Raw genomic sequence first — 24,762 nt, forward strand, 5'->3', positions numbered from 1 at the left:
GTGCATCAGAACAGATCGTCTGCCTACGCTTTTTCTGGTTTAGTACTTCTGAAAAAATCCCAGACTTTGCCCCATCCTTTTGTTTAATGTTGCTGAGGAGCGGGGATTTGATTCCTTCACCCAGGTACTTGGCTGACCGTAACGTTTTTCTCCCCTCTTGTGGCTCTTTATGTGGTTCCGTGCCACATTTTGGTCATGCAGTGGAAGACTGTTAGGGTTTGGGAATCCTAGGGGTATGATCTTCCCTCTTACAGCCTTTTGTTGTCAGGAGTCATTGTGGATTTTATGTGGAAAAGCTAACAGGACTGGGTTTTGTGGGTTTTTCTTTTTCTTTTTCTTTTTTTTTTCTTTTCTTTTTTAAATAGCTTGTCTGCACTGGTTTCTGGTGACCTGGTTGCAAGGGCATAGAACAGGCCTTATTTTGGCATTCCCCTACCCTCCAGAAATTTGACTGGAGCCAAACATATGTACCTTTGTGTGTGCTTGTATTTGTGGAGCTAATAATTCATATGTGTTCCAAACACATTCCCGCTTACATGAGTTAATATGCTTTTTAGGTATGAAGCATCAGTTGAAGGTGTATGAACTGGAGGTGATACTTAGTATGTCAAATGACACTATAGCCTGGCTGGCTTGATGTAAAAGGTTTGAATTTTACTGACAGCACTTACAGTCCCTGAGAGTAGGAACTACTGCTGTGTATGTGGTACGTTTCTGCCAGGCTGTCCGTGCAGAGGAGCTGGGAAGAAAAGTTCCCCAAGGGGTCTTTTCTGCAAAGAGCATGTGTTTACGTAATGGAGAGGAATGTGGCCCAGAGATGAAGGATTGACAGAAAGGGGAAAATCCAGTGAAAATGGGTGCAAAAGGTCTGTAGTAGGGTTGGATGGCTGTGGGGTACTGAGGGGGGAAGAAGCTATCAGGGAATCTAAGTTAGTTTGTGGGGAGAAGGCAACTGAATGCAGAATTAAAGGGAGTTGCTGGCAAGATGTAGCAGACAATGGAAGTGTAAGGGAGAAAAGACTGTATGTGGAAGAAGGCCCTGGGGAAAGGCTGGTGATAATCCAAGCAAAAGTGGACAAGATGAAAATGACAGGACTGAGTGGGGAGAAAAAAAACCCAGAAAACAAAGTATGTGCAGCAGTGGGACATTTGTTAGGAAAAGGGCAACAATGGAGGTGGGAAGGTTTGTGAAACTAAGGGAGGTTGGAATAGGGTAGACATGAATTTCCTTGAAGCTCTAAAGTCCAAGGACAAATTCAGTGAAGAGTGCAGAAACTGCACGTAGCAAGATGGTTCATGTGCCAGAAATAAGTAACAGGCAATGAGATGCTGCTCCCAGCTTCCTGGTTGCCTTCCTGCAGATGCCCTGGGAAGTTCCTGGGTGCGTATAGCCTTTCCTTGCTCTGTCTATAGTGTTCGTGTTGCAGCTTTATTTTACTTGCTTACTTGCTGTATTTTTATTGAACAAGTTTTTTTTGGTTTTAGGAGATGTAAATTCTTTAAAATGGGTAGGAATGAAGAACCATTTCCGTACGGTCTGTGCCTCATTCCCCATGCCTCTTCCCCTCCCCTGTCACAAAATCATCACATAATTTGATTTTGGGAATATTTTGAACTGGGAACAAATAAAAGGACACAGACTCCGTGGCTTCTACAAGAGGTTACAGTGCATGGCATGACTGAGAGGTTCCTCACCATACTGAAGAGAACATTCTGTGTAGTCTGGTGTTACCGCATGATGTTATTCTCATTTCTACTAATTTTCACACCTGTCTTAGTTGCCTGCCATGATTTAATAAACTTTTGTAGAAGGAGGTTCAAGGGTCTCGTTTCAGTCTCATTTAATCAAGAGAGACAGCTATCTGGGCCCCTGCGTGAGCTCGCTGGTCATGATGTTCATGTAAATGGTAAATAAATTTTGCCTTACTCTGAGGTTATATCTTATTGTGCTTGGTCTTCTGCAGGCTTGGCTGTCTCTGCATGCATCTTTCTTAAGCTTATAAGACAAAGATAGAAATTGTTATGGGATCTTTAAGTCTTAGAAAACTGTGAAGTGGTTAATATTTGGCTGCTGAGTTGGAAATGAAGACATGATTATTTTGGGAGGCTATTGCTTCTTTGCTACAAGTCAGCATTAGATAACATGTCAACATCTGTTAGCTTAACAAAAGGTGTTCTTGGTCATGATATCTTTTTGTATGTATTAGGGTTTTCTGGTACTTACCACTAGATTGCTTAGAAATGAGACTTGCTCTTTCACATTTACAGCAAATGTGATACAATTTCGACTTAGTAGGTTACCGGCATTGTTACATTGCTTTGAATTGTTATGAAGAGATTTATCTGTTAGGAGTCCCTGCTGAGTGCCATGGAGTTATGGGCAAGAATACTAATAAACAGTTACTTCCAGGAATAACTGTTAATCCTTTAATGTTTTTTTCAAAACATTTCTATTATGGTTTGATGCTTTTATTTTTCTAGATCTGACAAGCATGTGTTTTAAATCTGAAGCAGGGAAATGAAAGCACCAGGCCCCAGGTCTCAGTGATGCAATTCTAAAATGCTAAAATTCTGGGGTTTTGTATGAACTTTCTTTCTTTCTCTTCCCTCTCCCCCCACCAAAGGGAAAGAAAAAAAAAAAAAAAAACCTTGAAGGAGAAGGCTTGGTCTTCAAATATATATTTATCTGGCTGGAAGGCTTTTAAATTACTTATCACCACTTCAGTATGCAAATGCTGAAAGGCATTTTACATTCCATAACTAGCAAATGCCAGTACAGTTTGGGTTTCTGTCAGAGTGGCAGGCTTAGTCCTCCAAAACACTGAGTATTACTGGTCAGTTGATTAGCAAGGATTTTATATACATAAAACCTTGCAGGATTAAAATCTGTTTGGTTTTTTAAATATATATATATGTATGGCTATTAAAATATATAATAAAACGTGTTTGGCTTGATATTCTAGAAAGACAAGAAGCTATGCATAACATAATTTTAAATACGGAGCAATACATCGTTTTAAATTATGGAGGAAAAAATAAAGAAGGACTTTATTCTTTATGCCAGAAGACTCTAGGGAGGGGATGCGACGCGGTGTTCAGCACCTGAGCTCTGGACAGCGACATTTGAAGGACTAAAGACTTGTACATTCAAAATGGGGGATATAACGCAAATTAAAAGTGGTACTATTGTTATGTGTTATGGCATACTTCAGTGCCACAGTCAGGATCCAGTGTAGGCCACACTTGAGATCCTAGTATTTTATGTGATACTGTGTTTCATAGACTATTAGCAGGTGTGCTTTATAACAAAATGATTTGCTTCTATGGCCAAAATAAAATCTAAGCTTAAATGAGAATACTGACCAAATGGGCTTTATGTTCTGAGGAATTATAAAAAAATTGATATTCTGAGCACTAAAATAATTCCAGCACCCCAAACTTAGAAATTAGTTTTGAGTGACTTAATGTCAAGAAGTTGAAATAGATAGAAAGAAACTGTTTGCCACTGTATATGTATTTTTTCTGTGGATGTGTATGATAGTTTGCAGTGTACAAATATAGCTTGCAGAATCGTGAACTACATGATTTTTAGTGAAATGAGTTATGCCAAACTACATCATTAGAGTAAAGAGGGTATTACTGCATTTTAGAAACATTTTGTCCATGTGCTTCTTAACATGTGCCTCGAATCCACTGTGAACACAAGAATTCACAGAAACAAGTTGAAATGTAGTTGTTGAAACATGTAGCTGAAATCTTGCATTCTTATTTCAGTTGGGGGGGGGGGTCCGCTTCTGAGCTAAATGAAAATAATGACCATGATTATCTTTTTCCTTTTTATTTCTAGGGGTTGATACAAAATTGAAATTCACTCTTGAACCATCTTTAGGACAAAATGGTTTTCAGCAGGTAATTTGATATATTTTTCTCTTGAGTTTATGAAGGACTGGATTCTCTTCAGTTGAGGTACTTGTCCTAGTTCAAAAATGCACCTGCCATCGTAATGTCAGCATATTGTTTGCAATTGCATCAAGAGCTGTTCCATTAGTATTTGGAAAATGCAATAGGCTTTTGTTGTTTCTTCAGAAATCTTGTAAGTCTTTGTGTCCTGGAATATTATATTTTTGTTCTATCATTAAGTAATTAATCTATATTTTTCCCTGTGAGTGGATTGAGTAGTTAAACTCTGAAATGTGTGCAGTAAAATAAAATTAATGTGCATCTCTGCAGTGTTGTAAATGTTGCGATACTGTTCCATTGCACTAATGGTGGATTTTATGTGTTTTTGGATGCTTTTGCTTTTAGTGGCATGATGCACTCAAAGCAGTGGCCAGATTGCCAACAGGCATACCTAAAGAATGGCGGAGAAAGGTGGGTAGTCCTGTATGTTTGTGGGACGTATTGCCTGTGGGTTTCTCAGGAGAGGTGAATGACATCAATATGATCAGGGTTTTTTTAACAAATGTTTGGAAGTTTTAAGTTTTAAGTTGTCTTGGGGATTTTTCCTTGTTTACATTCTTCAGTGATAACCTCACAGGGCAGCTGGAGAGACTGAGGAGACAGGTAAAGAGGGTGTTTTCAGTAGTTAGGCTCTTTCCGTTTGAGGCTTAGGTAACTTATTCTGGTGCAGATGTTATTGCTTCATTCTGTCAGTCTCGAAGAATGGCATTGGTGAAGCTTCCCCTGCAGCTGAAGGTCAACTGAAGGGAGAGCAAATCTCCAGTGTAGGCTGTCATACTTAAGAAGGTGAAGTTGATAGATGCTAGTGCTGACAAGAATGCTTATAGAAACGTTTGATGGGGGAAAGGCAGATTGCCTAAATTAGGGAATTTCAGAGTCAGGAGTGATGTAGAATGGTAGAGTGCACCATTAGTGGGAAATGGCACTGAGTTAGTGTTGTAGGAAAGTGTTCAGTGGGATTTTGCTAAACTGACTTTATTGCTTTCTTCAATAAGGTTTGAAGTTCCCTAGCCTAAAAAGGGCATGTCTATTAATCTTTTCTATAAAACTGAGTCACATGATCTCAGCTTTAAAAATGCAATTTTAATAAAAAGAATATTTTTCAAGCTTTATAAAATATATGTAGTTCTATATATTTTTGATGCATCAGATTAATTGCCTTTTCCTGCTTTTTTTTTGTGATCTTTTCAAACCAAACTGTTTCTCTTCACACATTAGGGGGGAAGGAAACAGAAGACTTACAGTGGCATCGTTTTCCTTGCACCACTACTGTTAATCTACAACTCCAGTGAATTGTTACATCCATCTAACAGCCTTTTTTCTTTCCTGAAATGTTCTTTTCCCACACTCCAGTGAGTCTCTCAGACACTTTTCTGTGGTACATGAGTGGCAGAGGTCGCAGAATCACAGAATGGTTGAGGTTAGAAGGGACCTCTGGAGGTCAGCTGGTCCAACCACCCTGCCCAAGCAGGGCCACCTACAGTTGGTTGCACAGGACTGTGTCCAGATGGCTTTTGAATATCTCCAAGGAAGGGGATTCCACAACTTCTCTGGGCAACCTGTGCCAGTGCTCGGTCACCCTCACAGTAAACAATAGTTTGCCAATGTTCAGACGGAACCTCCCGTGTTTCAGTTTGTGCCCATTGTCTCTGGTCCTGTCACTGGGAACCATCAAGAAGAGCCTGGCTCCATCCTCTTTGTACCCCTCCCTTCAGGTATTTATGTAAATTGATACAATCCCTCATGAGTCTTCTCTTCTCCAGGCTGAACAGTCCCAGCTCTTTCAGCCTTTCCTGACAGGAGAGATGCTCCACTCCCTTATTCCTTTTAGTGGCCCCCGCTGGACTCTCGTCAGTAGCTCTGTCTCTCTTGAACTGGGGGGCCCAGGACTGGACCCAGCACTCCAGGCGTGTCTCACCAGGGCTGAGCAGTACTCTGCCTGATGCAGCCCAGGAGGAGGCTGTTGGCCACCTTTGCTGCAAGGACACACTGCTGCCTTGTGTTCAACTTGGTGTCTGCCAGGACCCCCAGGCTCTCTTCTACCAAGCTGCTTTCCAACTGGGTGGTTCCCAACATACGCTGGTGCCTGGGCTTGTTCCTCCCCCGGTGAGGGACTTCGTACTTCTCTTTGTTAAACTTCATGAGGTTTTTGCCAGCCCATTTCTCTAGCCTCTCAAGGTGCCCTTGAGCTTATCAGCCAGTCCACAGTTTTGTGTCATCAGCAGATTTGCTGAGGGTATGCTCTGCCATCATCCAGCTCGGATCTCTGTCTTATCCTTCTTGTTCTGCCCGTCTCTGTGTTTGCTCACGTGTGACCACGTGATGCTAACCAAAGAAGTAGCATTAAGAAAAAGGATGAGGTCTTTTCACTGCCATTCCCTGGTTTCCCAATGATTTTAAGATTGATACCAAAATAAAGGAAGCATTTTGGCATTTTGTGTTGGCAGCATGCTGATTGCATCCTTTACTGGCAGCAGAAGGAGCAGGGTGACATCTGCATTATTGCTGTGGCATGTGACATTTGTTTTCTGGGGCTGGCAGAGAGAAAGAATCCAGTCAAACAACATCAGTAGGATGTCAGCAGTGCCAAAGGCTGCTGGGAGGCAGAACAGTGGCATTCCTCCGCATGGGTGGCTTTGCAGAAGTGTGGGAAGGAACATTTAAATGCAGAAAGCATGAGATTCTGGGAGCTGTCTATAAATTTCTTCATCATGCAACTAGCTAAGTGTTTAAATCTATGGGAAGTGGCAGAATTGCTTTTCTCACTTGAATGAGTTAATGGCAGATATAAAACTCAACCAGTTTGCTTTCATGATTTCTTTCGGTTTCCTGAAGAAAAAGATCCTTTATTGTTACTTGTCATTGTATGATCTGTCATGTGTCTTTCATGGTTCAGGAATTTTTTAAATGTTTAATAAAGGTCCAGCCTTTGTCTTAGATACACATGCATAAATCTGTTCTGGTAATTATTAGGGTTTGAAAGTAGTCAAAATGTTTGTTTTCAGAGCTCCCTGTAGCACCAACAGTTTAGGAAGCCCTCTTGTAAGAGTAAGTTACTCTGATCCAAGTGATACTTTCAGATCAATCCCAAATGGTTAATACTAGACACTATTTCATCTACAAAGTTGATCAGAAGAGACAGACATCTGGTAAAGAGAAGTACAACTAGATTTCTTTTGTGGGGTTTCCAGGAGGTGGATCCATGGCTGGGTTTGAGGAAAACCTGCAGCGGTGTTAACCTTTTTATAAAACTCCTTGTTGGTTATGAGGTTAGAAGGGCTGGACTGACAAGGAGGGTTCTTGTAGGAGAATGTGCTTTCATCTTGGAGGGCCCCTGTGGATTCAGTTTCTGACAGCAGACTTGCATCTTTGTAAGCAGTTCACGGATCTGGACACTTAATTCTGTTTCTTCCCTTTCTGTTTTAGGGAGCAAGGTATTACTTGAATTGTGAAAAAATTGTTTTAGATATAGTCCTCTTCTGCATATTTCAAGTCTAAGAGCAGATCACATATGGGTGAAGCTGATGAGGTTCATCTAACAGTATATATTAAAACAGTTCATATTTTATCTGCAAAATAATTCATTTTGTTGTCTTGCTTTGTGAATTTCTAGGTTTGGCTGACCCTAGCTGATCAGTACTTACACAGTATAGCCATTGACTGGGATAAAACCATGCGTTTCACATTCAATGAAAGAAGTAATCCTGATGATGACTCTATGGGCATCCAGATAGTAAAGGTAGCCAGCTAATTTGTTATTTTATTTTATTTTTTTAATGAAAAGTTGAATTTTCTCATAGATGGAATTTGGATTTATTTTGTTCTCTGCAACTGCTTTGGCAAAAATTACATCGTAATTGCCTTTGGCCCACCAAAATTATTTCTTTGGCTTCTTTGGTCCTTCTGCAGTGGTCTGGTTAGTATTAGCTGGGGAAAAAAATTGCTATTACTGATTTTTTTTTTTTCTCTCCTCAATTTCTACTTTTTTATTTTAAAAGAAATACTGGAGTTTAATGAAGACAAAGGAACATAAGTGGGGTTTTTTTCCTCTTCTCTATAAATAAACACAAATGTTTGCTGGGACTAAAAAACATGTTTTATAATATAGCAATTAAGCATTTTTCAGTTATCTTACAGGACTGAAACACCTTTGTCTATGTATATTTCTCAGCTAATTAACATTTAATATTAAAAGCAGTGGGCAGTTTTAGGGAAGAGCTTAATAGATTTGTATTGCTGTGGTGACTTAAATATTAGTCTGTTTACTTATTTAGGAGATATTACTCTGTTTAGGAGAGATTGTGTTCTATAACCACCTTAATTAAAGTATGCAGAGCAAAATACTTTGTGTTCCTGATTATTACAATTGTCATTGGTACTTGGTAATTTAAGATTATAGACATTACTTGTGAAATATTAAACACTGTAGTACATGTTTTGCCTTTCACTTATAAATCACTTAAATCTCAAGAACACCTTTTTCTGTTTTTTTTATGTTTTGAAAACTTGGTTACCTAGTAGTTCTTTTATAGTCAATAAAAACAGTTGCTCTTTTTTGTTCAATTAAGCAGCTGTTATATCTTGCCTCTTTGAAACCTAGGTGTCTGTTAATATCTTCTGTGACATCTTCATGTGAACATCTTTTAGGTAACTTGTTTGCTTAAGAGTTTGTTTAACCTATTTTTCTTCAGTAAGCTAAAGGTTTATAGATTAAAAAAGAAACATTTCCATCAATTTTGGGAGTATGTATTGGGAGGGTGGAGGTGGAAGGAAGTCTGTTCTTTCTTTTTTTTTTTTTTTTTTCTCTTTTCTTTTCTTTAAAGGACCTTCACCGAACAGGTTGCAGTTCTTACTGTGGCCAGGAGGCAGAGCAAGATCGAGTGGTATTAAAACGTGTTTTGCTGGCTTATGCCAGGTGGAATAAATCTGTTGGCTATTGTCAAGGATTTAACATACTAGCTGCACTTATTCTGGAAGTAATGGAGGGCAATGAAGGGGATGCCCTGAAAGTAAGTAATTTTTTTTTTTTCAGTGTTGAAGATTGCTTTTAGTTAGTGAACTTCAGAATAAACAAGTGCATGAATTTTGTAGACAGCCTAAAAGGGCAGGACTCAAAGGAGTTAACCAATTTATATCTGCAGATTGTTTGTTATACTGTCTGAACTACAATGAACAGTTTGAATGTTACCACTGTTAAATTTTTTTTCAAACAGAAACAAATGAGGGCTCGGACATAATAAAAATAAATGGGAACACTGCTAGTCACTTTAGAATGTCTTATCCTGTAATCCCAGATCTGCTTCCAAACACCATAGGTAGCTGAAACCATCATATTCCATTATCAGCCTCTTGTGCGGCGATGGCATGCAAGACAGTTAATAAATCTGCTGCATTTTAAAGCAAATTCTAGGAGAACACAAAATAAATATTTAAAATGAAAGTAAATCACTTTGAAGCTACTTTCTGGGCTACAGTAGTCATACAGTGTTTTATTTTTTTTTAGACCTTTTCTATTCTAATTAAGAAAAAGTTTAATGAAATTTATGATGTGTCAGAAAATGGAAATACTGTTTACTAGAGGATGTGGTTTAAGGTTTGCCAAGATCATGTGCAAATTTCCTTAAGTAAACTTGCTTATATGTGTGAGTTGGGGTCAGATTAATAAAAGATTACTGTGACTCTTTGAGATACCGAGCTGTTTGTTTTGCCTTAGACAATGATTTAAATGTGGTAAATATTTAAATTCACTCAGAGCTCCTAAAATATAAAGCTTGTGGTAGTAAGAGTCCAGTTAGCCGGTATTTAATACTTCATTGTAGAAAGCTGCCTGTAATAGGAAGAAAATACCATAATATACCTACTTTATATCAGAGAGTAAAATTTCCTTTCAATAATTCTTGCTAAAAATTTCCTCAGTACTTTAAACTACAATTTGTCACATTTTATTGTGTTCTTATACTGTCCAGAAGCTCCCAAAACACATTATGATAATATAGAAAATACAATTGCCCAAGGTTTATGAAGTTCAAATTGATTATAAGAACTGCATGCATCCTTATATCATTGGTTTGTCTTTTACTGTGAGCAGTATCAGGCTCCTTGTGCTAAGGAGACAATGGAATGGTGCCAGACTGCTCCGGGGAGGTAAAGCACTGAAGGCTGTTAGCACCAAAATTGTTCTTACCTGGCAAAAATAAGAATAGAAAATTCTATTAGAAATTCTAATAGAAAATAGTCATTTCTTTTCCAAGCTTAGTGCATGGGCTTTGCAGTGTTGGAATTTCCCCAGAAGAGAGAGGGAAAAGGGAAGGGGGAAAAAAAAAAAGGAACAGGGTGGGGGGTGGGGGGACCCAAGGAATTGAGGCTTAGCATGTGGCCGTTTCATTGTTGTAGTCGCTGTGCCATCTAAAGCAAGTGATGAGTGACTTTGGAACAGCTGCAGAGGCTGTTGCCTGTAAAGCTGCCCTCAGGATTGGAGCTACAAGGAAACTATGTTTGGATCATTGCAGAATATATGAGTATGAGTTAAGGAAGCAAGGGGATTCTCAGGGATCACCACTCAGGTCCCCTTTCCGGGAAGGACGTTATAAACAAAAGCTCTGTGTCTGCGAAGTGTCTCCCAGAGGCTGGGAAACAGCAGGTACTACTGACACCATGGGGCTTTATCAGCACAGGACCCAACATGGTAGCTTCAGTGAATGCCCAGCCAGGGGTGCTTGAGTCTCTTCACTAATAAAGTAAGCATGTTTAAGTTAAATCCCTGAAGGCACCTCAAAGTTAGCCTACTGAAACTATGGTAAGCCAGAAAATCACATCTTGCTAGTGTAGAAACTATCAAAGTGTGCATAAAGTCTCATAGATATGGAAACTTAAACCCCATTTTTTCCTGCATATTATTGTGGGGAAATACTACAAAGTCAAATAATAAAAATACAGAGAGATGTGTCATGAAGAAAGTATCTATTGCAAGCTGGTAAATATGTGAAGCTGCTTTTTTAAAGTAGCATTCTCAAAGAAAAAATTCACGTCAGTGAAATAGAATGGACTTCAGTGTTGCAAAAAGATTTTTGTTCTTTCTTATGCTCTCATGTATCTGAGATTTCTGAAGTAATACCACTCAGTAGGAAGGGAGCAAAAGCCTTTATAAAACAGTTTCTTTAAGGTAGGGATTTATGGCTTATGTCATAAGAAATTAATGAAAACACAAATAGCATAGTTGTAAGTTAATGTTGCTATATTAAATTATTCTTCTGATGGTTGAAATACATCTGAACAAAATAAAGCATATTTTTAAAAGGCAATGAGGTGTCCCAGTATTCAGCAAAGGTTAGGGGGTGCATCTGACAAAATAGGAGACTCCAGCTTATTTGCGTACTATGTTTTGATCACCTATTTCCTTTAAAACCTTAAAAACTTAACAAAACCAAAAAGAAACCACCGTCAAAAAATGTGTAAAAGCTGTTGATTTGCCTTTATTGACTACTGATCTACGTGCTTTAAAACATGGAACAGAAGACTGTTATTGCCTGAAAAAATCTTGCAAGGACAAGTGGTAGCATGCTGTCACAAGCATCTGGGAGAGAAAAGGAAGCAGTAGGACTATGTAAGGTGGTGCTCTTGGAAGTCCAGTGTCTGCCAAGCTATTTTTGTGGGCATCTTATGAAATGAGAGGGTTTGGAAGGAGGATTGTCTCCTGTGTATGAAGGTGCCATGCTCCTCTCAAGCATTAGAGGCTGCATGAAAGACATGAGAAGGATGCTTGTTTGAAATTTTAACAAAGGAGTAACGGAGAGCTGAAGCACATGGGATGACCACACGCAGGCTCTCCAGATATGGTTTGTAGAGTGGCCGTAGAGATTGTTAAAAGATCCTGAAGTGAAAGTCAGCATCTTCTGTTGGGCGGATGAAATACATCAACTTCTGCATATTTCTTCATTGCATTTGTTCATTCAAAATTTTGACATTATGCAGTTAATACGTTACCACCCATGTAATTGAGCTATCTCACTTGAAACAGATGTCTGTTTAAAAAGTCTCATGCTGCTTAATTTAGCACCTTTTAAAGTGACAAGTTGAAGTGCAGCATATGGTAACACATCACAGTAAAATGTGTGGAGAATGTTTTTTAAAGTACAGTATCTTGTATTTTGGAGAGGGGAAAAAAGATGATTTGGAAGATCAGTCTTCTAGTTGTGGCAGTTAAAAACCAGAGAAGGAACAGTGGAACTTTCCAACAGTGCGGAGAATCTCATAAACGCATACAGCATCAGAAGTGCCAAAAGTTGCCTTTGGTTTGAGTAATGCTTCCAGTTTGGGCATAGCTTAGTGTGACATGGATTTTGGTGACTAATGGTTCATAAATTCTGGACAGCTTCAAAGGGGCCTTTGCGCCTTGATTGCTTGTGGATACCTAGAGTACCTGTGGATGCTTAAAATAAATGTTTTCTCCCCATATAAATGGAGATACCAGAGACATGTGTTGCCACTGGCTCCAAGCTGTTCTTTAGTGAACAGAGAACTTTCAAATTCTATATTTTTTGTTATTCCTAGAAAATAACTGGCTCTAAGTCCTACATGATTATATTTTGTTTTCCCCACAGATCATGATTTACCTAATTGATAAGGTGCTTCCTGATAGCTATTTTGTCAATAATCTCCGTGCTCTCTCTGTGGATATGGCTGTTTTCCGAGATCTTCTACGAATGAAGCTTCCTGAACTGTCCCAGCACTTAGACATCCTGCAAAGAGCTGCTAACAGAGAAAGCGGAGGTAGGTTCAACAGAAAATGCATTTAAATTCTTTTTTGCTATCGTTTTGTCTAAGCACTGGTCTAAAAATACAGTCTTTTAAGTGTTTACGTGAGTTTAGTGCTTATATATTTTAAATTGTTAAGGTGAAAGATGACAGTTTTCATTATTGATAACCTTAACATAAATAGGTGTTCTCTCAGGAAAAAAATAAAGGGGAAATAATTTGGTCCCACCACTAATCAGATCGTGTTGACAAGGATATAAAATGTATGGAGTGACAACACTGTAACACATAGCTTAGTACAAGGGCTACCTTGAAAAGGTTGTTTCTTGCTTAGCTCAAGACACCTGTCCTACCATTGCTCCTTGTAGTTGCTAGCTTACATAGCTGTTCTGTGAAGAATTACAATCTGAGAGCCAATGGTGGCTGGTTACCATTGCTTCATCTGGATGCTTAGCAAAACTCAGAAGTACTTCTTGGGTTGCTAGCTGAAAACTGGCTTTGCAGTGTGATCCCCCCCCCCTCCCCCCCCGCCCCCCAGTGTAGCATTCCCTCCAGACTTCTTCTAAACAACATACAGCTCTTTTATTTGGTAGTGTTTTGGGGAAGGTGGGTTTTTTGTTGTTGGTTGGTTGAGGTTTTTTTTCAGTCTGGAAGCTAAGTGCACCCTTAGTTCCATCTTAGAAAAGATCTGCTACCATGTTCCATGTAAATAAATTGTGACTGTATCCAAACTGTGTAAAAACAAAGAAAGGGTATCACGGAAGTATTTGGTGTTTGAAAGTGTTTTCACAGGCAGCAGCCTCTTCAGTCATGGCCTTCAGTGCACCAGTTGATACTAGGATGCACTACGTGTTCTCTGAGCATAACAAGAAAGTAAAACTTTAGAGTTTCAGGCTGAAATACTAAAACTTGTTTGAAACTTAACAAGCCAAAAGGAAAACTGAATGTGTTACAGTCACTTCTGCTAAGCTGGCAGTGCATCAGGATATTAAAACAATAAATAAAACTTTACAGAGACAGTCACATTCACCTTCATGTAGATAAAGACTTCTTATGCCATTAGTTTCTGAAGAAATGTAGTGGGTTTGGGGTTTTTTTGGTAGTTGTTGTGGTTTGGTGGGGTTTTTTTAATAAAAGCTTTTAGTTCATATGGCTTTGGGGAAGGAAAAGCAATCTTTCTGATATAAGAAAAAAAAAGAAAGGTGTGGTAGTGTTTTCCAAGGTTTACAGTCTAAAACCAATGCTGCTGCTGCTTAGAGCTTTTTGCAGTGCAGCAGAATGAAAGGTGATGAAGTATGTAATTTTTCCATTGCTCTTTTTCTCAGCTTATCTCTGGACAGCTGCAGGCTAAGTAAGTTTTGAGCAATAACAGAGGTGCTAGAATGTGTGGATTTCAGCGTGCAGTTTATATTCCTTGTAAAATAATAGTAAATTACAATTACTTTAAGATTTTTACTTTTTTTTTTCAGGAGGCTATGAACCCCCACTTACAAATGTCTTCACAATGCAGTGGTTTCTGACCCTCTTTGCCACTTGCCTGCCTAACCATACAGTTCTGAAGATCTGGGATTCGGTATTCTTTGAAGGCTCTGAAATTATACTGAGAGTAGCTTTGGCTATCTGGGCAAAGTTAGGAGAGTAAGTGGTTATTTTTATCTGATTTTTCTTTTCAGTACGATCAATGTGTGTAACTTACGTTGTTCCGAAGGCGTGTTCTTAATTCTAAACAAAATGTGATCTTTCAGGAGAATGATTCTGCTTTGAAAAAGCTGCATGAAGTGCCTCTATGGCTTCCCCCAAAACATGTGCTTCTGGCATTGTATCAGAATGGGCATTATAGTTAATTGACCCTTTCTGCAGGAAATGTCTCCAGTTGTTTGTGTTGTCTGTGTGTAATGTCTTCATGCTATGCTAAAAGGTTGGTTGGACTTCCCAGAACGTAGACCTCTGAGGGAGCTGGTAAATGCTTTGTGGAAAACATACAGAGAGACTTAAGGGTGACTAGCTAATTTAGTTGGGTGCCTGAAGCTGGGGATGTTAATTCCTTATTTTCACTTAAGGAGACTTAAGGATTTGAGCCTATTGGTACCTAAGAAAAGAGTTCAGTGTTACTAAGAGAATGATTTAGTGTTACATGGTTCTTTTCTGTTAAGGCCTGCAAACAAATTTTCCTGAAATTCTCTGCTTTTAAGCACTTGCTAGCCAAGTTTCTATTATAGTCCTTTATGGCCTTGGAAACTCACCACATAGGACAAAACACAAGAGATTGTCAGTTCCTCTAAACTCCTTTGTTGTTGTAGCAAATATTTGCATTCCAAAGAGTGTACAGTGCTCCCGGAGAAATGAGTTTTGTCACTGACTTCAGTGGGAGGTGTGAGCTCTGACAGGGTGAGCAGATGTTAGCTCAGCTGGAAACTTTTTTCAGCTGGTGTCAGCAGCTGCATCAAATTTTTCTTGTGATGCCTATCAACACTCACCTTCCTTTGTTCCCTGAGACTGAACCACTGGGATTTATGTTAGCTCTGTCCTTGGAGGTTTCATTTCTTTTTTCTTTCTAAATAAATTAGCACTGCAGGCTAGTAGTGTTGTAAGAGACTTTGTTTAGTATATTTAATTTTTAATCTGAAGAATAATGATTATAATAATAATTTCCTATGAGCTTTATTTGTTCAGTTCATTAATGAAACTTGCATGAATCATTTACATTAGGATTAAGCTATACATAGTCCCATTGTGCTTTATTACTTTGCGCCACACCTTTAGATAAAAGGTCCTATTGCAGTGGGTCTCTGTGCACCTAAAAGCTGTAATTATGAATGTTCCACCTCATAACAGGATAAAAAACAAAGTTGCTGCTTTGAAGATTTTACTACAAAACTTAAAGCAAAAATGAAACGTGTTTTATAAAAACTGGAAGGAACAGAATGAAGAAATCTATAAGAATATGTCCAAAAGAATAAGTTGATCATACTACATACCTTGTAGCTGTTGTTTGTGGGGCATGGGAGAAGGTCTGGGAGATTTGGGGGCAATTAACAGAAAGGGACACTGGTGGGATAACCAGAGATCCAGAAAATGATGAGTCACTAAAACTGAACAAGAATTGAAATACAGTAAGTTTGTGATTAATGATATCAAACAAGATGAGGAAGTAAAAGATTGGGCCCTGTGTTTTTGCTGGGAGAGGGTTGTGATTTTGTTCCTCTTTCTTCTCCACTAGAAATAGAACAGAGGGGATTTAAAGAAGTGGGGCCTGAAACAGTGATCATAGTCTCATGATCTTCATACTTATCAAGACTATCTTTCTAGACCCAAAAATGGGGTGAGAAGTGCATTCCTAAAATGTGGGTGGTTCAATCATACTTCTGTTTTGAGGGAGACTGAAGGAATGGGGAAGTTAAAAATAGATGCAGCAGAGAAAGCAGTATGTGGAGATCATGAGAGACTGAAGGTATCAGGGAAGGTAAGCAGTAAGCTTGTGATAATTGGCTACATACCCATTGTTTCTGCTTTTTTTTTTTAAACTACTTAATCATTCTTTTAGCTAAACTATGTTAAGATTTCAGTAGGAGTTTCATAGTTCAATGGTTGTTCCCTATAGACACTGAAGATCAAGGGAAGCTTCCTCTTCTAATCCTTAAGAAAAAAGGCAGGGTACTTTTTTGATCATTCCAGCAGCTGTGTTTTACAGGGGAGGCTACAATATGCAGCCAACAATGCACTTGTTTGGGATAGAAGTAAAACAAATTTTTCACTTGACGGGAGAGGATATTTAGCAGCTGACTCTAACGTATGTAGAACAGCAACTCACGAAAGCATATTATTCATATTTCTTTTCCTTTAGCTGACACTCTGTGGGTGATTTTATGTTTTTAGAAATTTTTTTAAAAGTGTGGGGAAAAAAATCCCCAAAACCCAACTGACCCCTCCCCCCAAAACCAAACAAACCCCCCCCACGCCACTAAAACAAAAAAAAACCAAAACAAACAAGCATCTACACCTCTAATTTAGAAGTAGCATTCACAAATATGCAGGATATGAGTGAATTTTCCTTCATTCTGCAGTACGTGAGCTCAGCTCTTTTGAAAACAATGACATATTTAAATACACCTATACTTAATTTACTCCACCAGAATGTTTTCCGGCTATTGAATATGTTCCCGTCTGACAAAACCACAGTTCACCCAGTGAATTCAGCTGTTTGGTGCATAGTGAAGAATGGGCGATGCGGCAGTCAAGAAATCTTTATGCTCCCTTTCTGAGCTGATGGGGGAGCTCCCCTGTGCTAGTAGGAGGGAGAATTTATTGATTCTCATGTTGTAGAAATGAAAGGGGCAGAGGGAATAACCTGTCTGGACATGCATGAATCCTTTATCGTGAGCGGTCAGGACAGTAAGCTGTGCTCAGTACATCCTTTTACTGCACCAGCATTTCCTATGTGACGCGCACAGTTTTATTATTTGGAAGTGTATGGAGAATTGTAATAAACTTAAGAATTAAGGTGACTAATGGAAGCGCATATTTCAATGATGACAAAAAGTTCAGTTTTGGTTTGGAGGGGTATATTCATATGTAAAAGTAAAATAAAAAAAACCCAACATGTATTTTGATGTAGGCAAATAGAGTGTTGTGAAACTGCAGATGAGTTTTACAGTACCATGGGCAAGCTGACCCAGGAGATGCTGGAAGACAGTCTGATTGACAGCAATGAACTCATGCAGGTGAGTAATTGTGATATAATTATTGTTTGTGCTTTCTACACATCCTTCAGGTGCTGATTTCTAACATTACATTTTTGTTCAAATACTGCAGAAACCTAAAGTCTTCCAAGAATAAAAGTTTAAGATAAATGAGTTGAGCTAGCATGTCAATGAAACAAATAGGTGACCTGCAGTTAAAGCTAAAATCTTATCGTATACATTAAGAACAGAAAACCATTAGGCTCCATTTGATAAAAATTGGTTGTATGTTGACAGCTGAAAGTTTGTTGTGATATAATGCCCAATTGGATTTACACAAGTAAGACGTAGAATCTTTTAGTAGTCATAATTTTTAGGATGTTCTTTTGTTTTATGTTTTGGTCAGCTATTTATTACACTGTGTCCTTTTCATTCTGCAGAGACTGTGGGAGGCAAGAGTTTATCAAGCGAGTAGGAGAAAAAAAAAATCCTTCATGATTTAAAAAAAAGCCATGAACTATAAACAAAGACATTTGTAGATAATTGCAGCCCCTGAATTCTTAAAGCATACGTCATTGTATGAGAACAAAGATCCACGTTGTTCTGGGAAAGGAAAGGGCCTTTACTACTGCAGATACAATTTTACTGATTTGCACTTGCACTTCTTTTTGTGATATCCTTGAGATGTTGTCTGCCTAGATGTTTTATAAAGACTTCATGCTACAGTTCCGGAACTTTGCTTTTGATGAGTTAGAGCATGGTGATTAAATGGGTTCAAATATAGGGCACATGGTTCACCTGAAATATTTTTACCTGTCTTAGAGGAGGGAAAACAAGTCAGTCTCGGTCTATGAAGTTGCATGAGTTTATTAACAGCGGTTAGCAGTTGATGTCCGTTACCCATTATTGGAAGCAAAACTTCCTGGGTGTCTGGGATAATACCTAGTCTGGTAAAGTACTGCCCTGAAGTAGAGGATTACTTTCAGACTTTTTATTTTTGTTATTGTTTTTTTTGTCTGATGAGGGAGCTCTAGGAATGGGAGAGCGCTGTGGCTTTGTCTCAAAAATGGAAGTGCAGCTGGTCAGAGGTACTCGCATGCTTTTCAAATAAGTGTTAAGGCTTCTCACAAGGTAGGTCAGATATTGAGGATGCGTGAGGAAGGCAGCACAAGCTCATGCCTTCTTATATTCATTGTGTCTCAGTTCCTGGTCTCAAGTGTAATAGAAAATCAAGATGTGAGAAAGAATAATGTTGAAAAAGCTGAAGTGGACTTTAGTGACTCAGTGAGGATTTCTTTCTTTGCTGTTGTGTGTAATAGTAAGGCATAGGTAACTTACTGGTTGAAGGGATGGAAGGATCTTTTGGTTTTTTTCCACTGTTGCAATTACAAGCATACTAAATCAGCAGTCTTTTTGTGCTTCAGCAAAAATAAGCACTTGGTACAAGGTATATGTGTACTTGTAGGGTACATGTGTATTTTGTGACACTGACAGGAGCGTTATGGTAGGATAGCATTGCCATTGATACAGAGAATGTGGCAGGTTTAAGTTTTCTGCACAGAGAAGCAGTGTGTCTGGTTTATGTGTGTTCTCTCAGTTGAAGAAACCACACTGTAGTTCAGGTAATATTCTTAAGTCAAAGGCAGGCACCAACAGTGTAGCTTTCTCCATCTGAGGTGTTCACTCCAGGCCCTTTTTACTGTAAGTGGAGAGAATTAAGCGCTAAAAGAGTTCACCATTAGGGTATGTGAATGCCACCATGTGTCTGGCTGTTGCATTTGAACAATTTTCTCTGTGCTGGAGAAGAAAATAAAGAAATATGAACCACTGCATTAATAAAAGGATCCAGGCTGCTTGAAGACACTGTTTTTTAAATTGCTTTAGGCTTTTTCAGAGGAGTCAGCCAGAGATGAATGTTAGACTGCATTGTTTTCAAAATGTTTTTTTTTGTGGTTTTTTTTTCTTTTTCTCCCCTCATCAAAATCAGAACAGTGAATTTACATCTAATACTTTTTACAAGGTAGCTCAAGGATTAGTATCTTACTGCAGGAAAGGATTAATACCCTACTCTGCCTTCCCTACACATTTCAGTAAAGGTTGCTGGTGGCAATCATCTCACTAGAAAACAAATTGTGCTCTAAAAGGCCTGCTTCCTTTGGGAGCTGGAGGAGGGATGTTTGGCTGATCCTTCAGCGGCAAGTGTTGACAGAGCAGATGTCTGAAGTAGATCAGAGGACTCTTGTCCTCATTCTCTCCACCAGCATGTATAGTTGGTACAAGTTTATAATTAAAAATGCCTCCCTCCCTCCCTCCCATGCAGACAGTACATATCCCTGGGATTGAGAGCTTAAAGCTTTTGCAGATTTGGCTCTTGCATGGCAAGAGTTCTTACAATGTTGTACTGAGGAGAGCATGGAGGGATTGGAAGAGCAAGCAAGCCTACAGCTTCCTCCTTTTTCACATTGAACAGTTTAGGCAGATAAGGGTAAGTGCTGTACATGTCAGATGCTAGACCAGGTATGTATCAGGACTAGAAGTTAAACAAATACGGTATTCAGTAATGTCATTTTATTGGCCTATTAATAAACTTCGGTTCTAACATGGAGACAGAAGACTGTACGCCAGGTGTCTGCAGATATTCTAAGCAATGTGTGCTAGATTGAGTACACGCTTTCATGTCTTCTCAGAAAGTGAGCATTTTTATAAGCAGCTAAACTAATTCAGTTTGTATGCCTAGAAACATTGCAGCATAGAGGAGATGAGAAGCAAACAGGAAAAGGAGAGGCATCCCTGTGTGCTTACTGTGGCGGAGGGGAACAGGGATTAATTCCTCTGTAGTACCTTAGCATTTTAGATCATCCTCTGTAGATGGTTACCCTTATTTGATGGTATTCACTGTTAACTTTCTACTTGAGTAGCACTTTGGGTTTTTTGGATTTGTTTTTGCTTTTGCTTTTTGTTTTGTTTTCTTAGTGAAAGTGAAAAGAGAGAAGAGCCTTAAACCAGTGTGGGGTGGCTCTTGAGATAAGTGTGTTTGAGCTGTCTGCAAAACTGCTTACCCTCTTGGAAGCCACAGCCTATCACTTTCTGCATGGTGTTCTGCTGAGGGTGTGGATGGCTTTGCATTTTTTAGGGTAAGGCAAAGGATTGACAAATGCTACTGATTTAAGGTGAGAAGAGAGGATTTTTCCTTGTCTCTTTTCTGGTTCCCAGAATCTGTCTCTTATGGCCATAAATAAGATGGTAAGTTTGGCTACATCATAGTTCGTATGTGTAGGCTGTTTCACTCTGGAACAGCTTCACCAGAATTAACCAAATGGCATCCAAGGCTGTGTACAAACTAGGAACAGGCTGCTTTGACTCTGAAGCATTGCTGTGAGTAGATCACAGGTGTTGACTGACAATTTTTTTAAATTTCCAGTGGAACTTGCATCAGCATAAACTTTGTGGATCTCTTAACCAGGTGGCAAATGAGGCCTCCAGTTATAATCTGATAACAAGTAATTAAGCTAAAAACATGTTTGCTAAATGAAAGAAATTGTACAGGATCTGGAATAGACGCAGATTGGAGACAGGCAAAAGCTAAAAGCATAATCTAAACCAGTAGGTGCAAGGAGTAAATGGAAGATTCGGAGTCGACTGTTTCACTTAAAGGGTAACTGGCATATGGAACAAGTTACCTGAAAAGGCTGTTGACATAAAGGGTAGAAATAAATTCCAGACACACCTTCTCTATGAAGGGAGAGACTCAAGACATATGGGGAAAAAACCCAGGGAACTGTGGTGAAGATCAAACAAGCAGGCAGGCACGTTGGGCCAGAGGTAGATCTTTCTCCAGATGATAAAATTCCTTCATCTAGTAGACTGCCAGGATAACGCTGTTCAGGCCCTAGAGAACATTTGTCTTTCACAGTAGCATTGTAGTTTCATGGAGTGGCAAAGTTTCAGTTCATGCTCTGGGTTTTTGTAGGCATCCTCCTTGCCTTAGAGTCTGTGCATGTCTCGAACTGTAAAAGGCGTTTTCACGCAGGAGCCTGTTGAGCTGCACTCCAGCCGGCAGCATCCTTCCTGCTCCTCATTGCTTACAGCATTACCATTAGTGAAACAGTTTTTTTCTTCTTCTGTCAGGAAAGGTCTAGTACTGAATTCATGTTTGTGATTTTCCTTAGTGTATTTAACACAGGCAAGGCACAGTTCAAGAATGGATTATGTAGAAATTGTTCAAAATTTCCTTTCATCTTAATTGAGGCCATTTGCCTTCAGTTGAAAATGTCACTGACTTAATAGCACAGGGGGAAAAAAAAAAGTATAAGTGAAGAATTCCTGTCATAGCTAATGAGAAATTGTTATGTTGCTGTCTTTCAGAAGACATTTAATTTTCAAGATGGGGAAAAGCTATAATATTTCATAGAAACTATGAGGAATGATATTTTGGCTATTTTTCTTTTTACTTCTGACATTGAGACTCCCAATGGATTGTGTGTCAGTTATCTGAAAGTCCGGAATAGTTGTAAGTGTACAAAAGTAGGAAAAAAACAAAAGGCAATTAAAATAGGTAGGAACAAATCAGCAGTGATATTGTAATGAATATGGTGTGTCTTTATGCCAGGTTGGCTGGTGACACACACTCTGTTATTACAAAATGACAAAGCAAAAATAATGCTGAAAGCAAATACATTTGCAACTATTTATCTTCTTTAACTCTGAGTAATGAAGTAAATAAAATGTATTGGAGGGGTTTTTATGGCCTCTTTTTAAGTTCTAGGGACTACATGTTGAGTTCAGAGAGTTGCAGAGAGGTTTCACCATGGAACAAATTTCTTTTAAAAAAAATAACCTTCACTACCCCTGTTCCCCCCACCCCCGAACCCCCCCTAAAGCCCCCCCAACCTCCCCAACAACAACAATCAAAACCAGAAACTGAGAGGAGGAAAGTTAGCTGGATAATGTTGGGTCCTTCCTCTTTGGCTGTAACTTTCACGTGGAAGTGATGTCCTTCACGCGAATTCTTGGGGCGGCTCATGTGAAGTAATGGATCTGTTAACAGTCCACATCAAGTGAGGATCTGCTCCTTCCTATCTATGCTAATGTCAATACCTTGTCGAATACTTGAGCAGAAATGTAAGTCTTCTGGAAGATTCCCAAAACCTCAATGATGCATTCATGCAAGTGAAATCATAATTGGAGGAGGAGGAGGATTTCTGGTGTGCTGGCAAGGAAATGATTGACAATGATTATTAAATAAGTATAGGAGTTGAAAAGGACCCTACATCTCATGTTATCTGTTACATTTTTATTTTTTTTTCCTCTGAACCATGTATTTTTCTAGTGAGTCAGTCTTTATTTTTCTTGCAGGAAATATTGACTGAATCATAAAACTAGACCATTTTCATTTTACAGCACTAGAGAATGTGCAGCCTTTAATTCTGCAAGACTGAAAGTCTGTTCATGGAGAAATCTTTCGTGGGACTGTTAGTTAAAGTGAAAATTTTAAAAGCTACATTTTTTTTTCCACCCCCTAGACTGTTTATACCATGGCTCAGTTTCCCTTCCCACAACTGGCAGAATTAAGGGAGAAATACACGTACAACATTACTCCTTTCCCTGCAGCAGTGAAATCAGCTTCACTTTCGGGGTAAGTTTGAAATGCACTGCTTATGGCATATAAGGTTATTGTTTACCCTGCATGGATAGTGAAAAGGCAGGTGGCATCCTCCATTGTATGCTCCTAAAGGAGATAAAGATGTTTGGTGACGATCATATTTAAGAATGTCTCTTTCTTATTTCTCTTATGTTCTCATTTGACAGAAGGCTAGGCAGAACCAGAGACAGTGATGAGGAGAATGACCTAGATGATGAAGACTCAATTGCCAATGCAATTGGCTGTCTTGGACCATTAAGCGGATTTTTGGCACCAGAGCTCCAAAAATACCAAAAACAAATGAAAGGTAAAAGTGCTTTTGTTCATTTTGGAAAACGTAGTTAAATCTGCATCACCTTGCAGAAATCATCTGTAGCTTCATCTGTGAAAGCTGCTTTGAAAATTGTATTTTATATTCACATAGAGCTTACAGCAGGTACCAAATAACTTGCTCTGCATTCCATGAAGATGAGTTCAAAGTCAAGTTTGAAGGCTGTATGTGTAAATTAAATGACGGTGTGGGTTAAGGATTTGGCTACAGTAATGGTTAAAAAACTAACCCCGTAGTGTTGCCCACCTACAAGAAAAAAAAAGCACATGTGTGGAAAAAAGTCCACCCTAAATCTGTGCTTATTTTCAAGAAAGCTGTTAGGTAGTCGGCATTTTCTGAAGAGTGTACATGTAATAAATAATCTTGACCTTTATTAGCATACGCATGGCTAATATTGGAACCTGTCAGCAGTGAGTGAATTCTGCAGGTCATTTCACCTCGCTTTTGGCCAAACCTTCAGACTGTTGTATGTTTTGGGTATATTCACTTTTTTTTTTTTTTTAGATTGGGTACGGTTTAGGTGTTGTCTCTATTTTTCAAATCCATCCACGTTGTAATAAAATTTCTGACAGAATTGTATGTTCACCTGTCCAAGCTCTACAAGCAGAACAAAATTCTGATCCATACAAGCAAAGCAGATCATTTGTTAACTTGCAGCAGCTTTTACAAAACAGTACTGGATCAACAGTGATTTTATGAAACCCTGGGAGAGGCTATAGTTATTTATCCCCAACCCACCCCCACCTTTCCCCCCTAAAAAACCCCGACTGATGTAGCAGTCGCTCTTATCTGATTACACATCATTCTTGTGGCTTGGTTTCACCGAGGCCTGTAAGCTGCAGTTGTCCTCCTGATTGCTGTGGTGGTTTGTTTTTCCCTTCCTGAGGGACTGTAAGTCTCTACCTGCTGCTTCAAGCTAGCACGTAGTCAGAACGTCAGACTGCTGTTGCAAACTAAGCCAAAGACAAACAAATATCCCTTGAAAAAGAATTACCCTGTTGACCCTGGAGTGCCAGTTTGGTGGTGCATCAGAACCAGCTGTGAAAATAAATTGCACTGCTGCTGTTGCTCTGCAGCTGTTGATCAGAGATGCTCTCAAGTTGCCTGATCCTCAGCTGCTCTGCACCTATCCCTTTTGTTGCTACTAGCAGCTTTCTCCCTGTTGTGCTATAACTGTTTCTTGATGCTTCTTGCTGGTATCACTAGGTCGGTTGTATAGTCTCATGCCTGCTTGACTAATGTATTTTATAACTTGCATTGTTAGCCTCTTCTTTGACCAATTGAGTGTCTTTAATAACCAGTTTCTGAATTACTTTGGTGATGGCTTGATGTACTTTTGGGTAATTGAAGAACTGTGCTAGTAACTTTGCATTGCTATGTTAATTGACTTTTGTACT

General features: G+C 39.0%; 1 protein-coding gene across 7 annotated transcripts in view; it reads left to right on the top strand.

The window, feature by feature from the left end:
* The window catches only part of TBC1D30 (TBC1 domain family member 30), a 60,437-nt gene that overhangs the window by 31,237 nt on the left and 4,438 nt on the right, over window positions 1-24,762 (top strand). For all 7 annotated transcript variants that reach the window (XM_049792250.1, XM_049792243.1, XM_049792245.1 and 4 more), the window contains 9 exons: window positions 3,848-3,909; window positions 4,306-4,371; window positions 7,574-7,699; window positions 8,784-8,969; window positions 12,561-12,729; window positions 14,184-14,352; window positions 17,330-17,435; window positions 22,916-23,028; window positions 23,202-23,341. In XM_049792250.1, the coding sequence (XP_049648207.1) occupies window positions 7,634-7,699; window positions 8,784-8,969; window positions 12,561-12,729; window positions 14,184-14,352; window positions 17,330-17,435; window positions 22,916-23,028; window positions 23,202-23,341 (949 nt within the window). In that variant the 5' untranslated portion in view covers window positions 3,848-3,909; window positions 4,306-4,371; window positions 7,574-7,633. The remainder of the gene's footprint in view (window positions 1-3,847; window positions 3,910-4,305; window positions 4,372-7,573; window positions 7,700-8,783; window positions 8,970-12,560; window positions 12,730-14,183; window positions 14,353-17,329; window positions 17,436-22,915; window positions 23,029-23,201; window positions 23,342-24,762) is intronic.

Source organism: Accipiter gentilis, chromosome 34, assembly GCF_929443795.1.
Source record: "Accipiter gentilis chromosome 34, bAccGen1.1, whole genome shotgun sequence".
Classification (NCBI taxonomy): Eukaryota; Metazoa; Chordata; class Aves; order Accipitriformes; family Accipitridae; genus Astur; species Astur gentilis.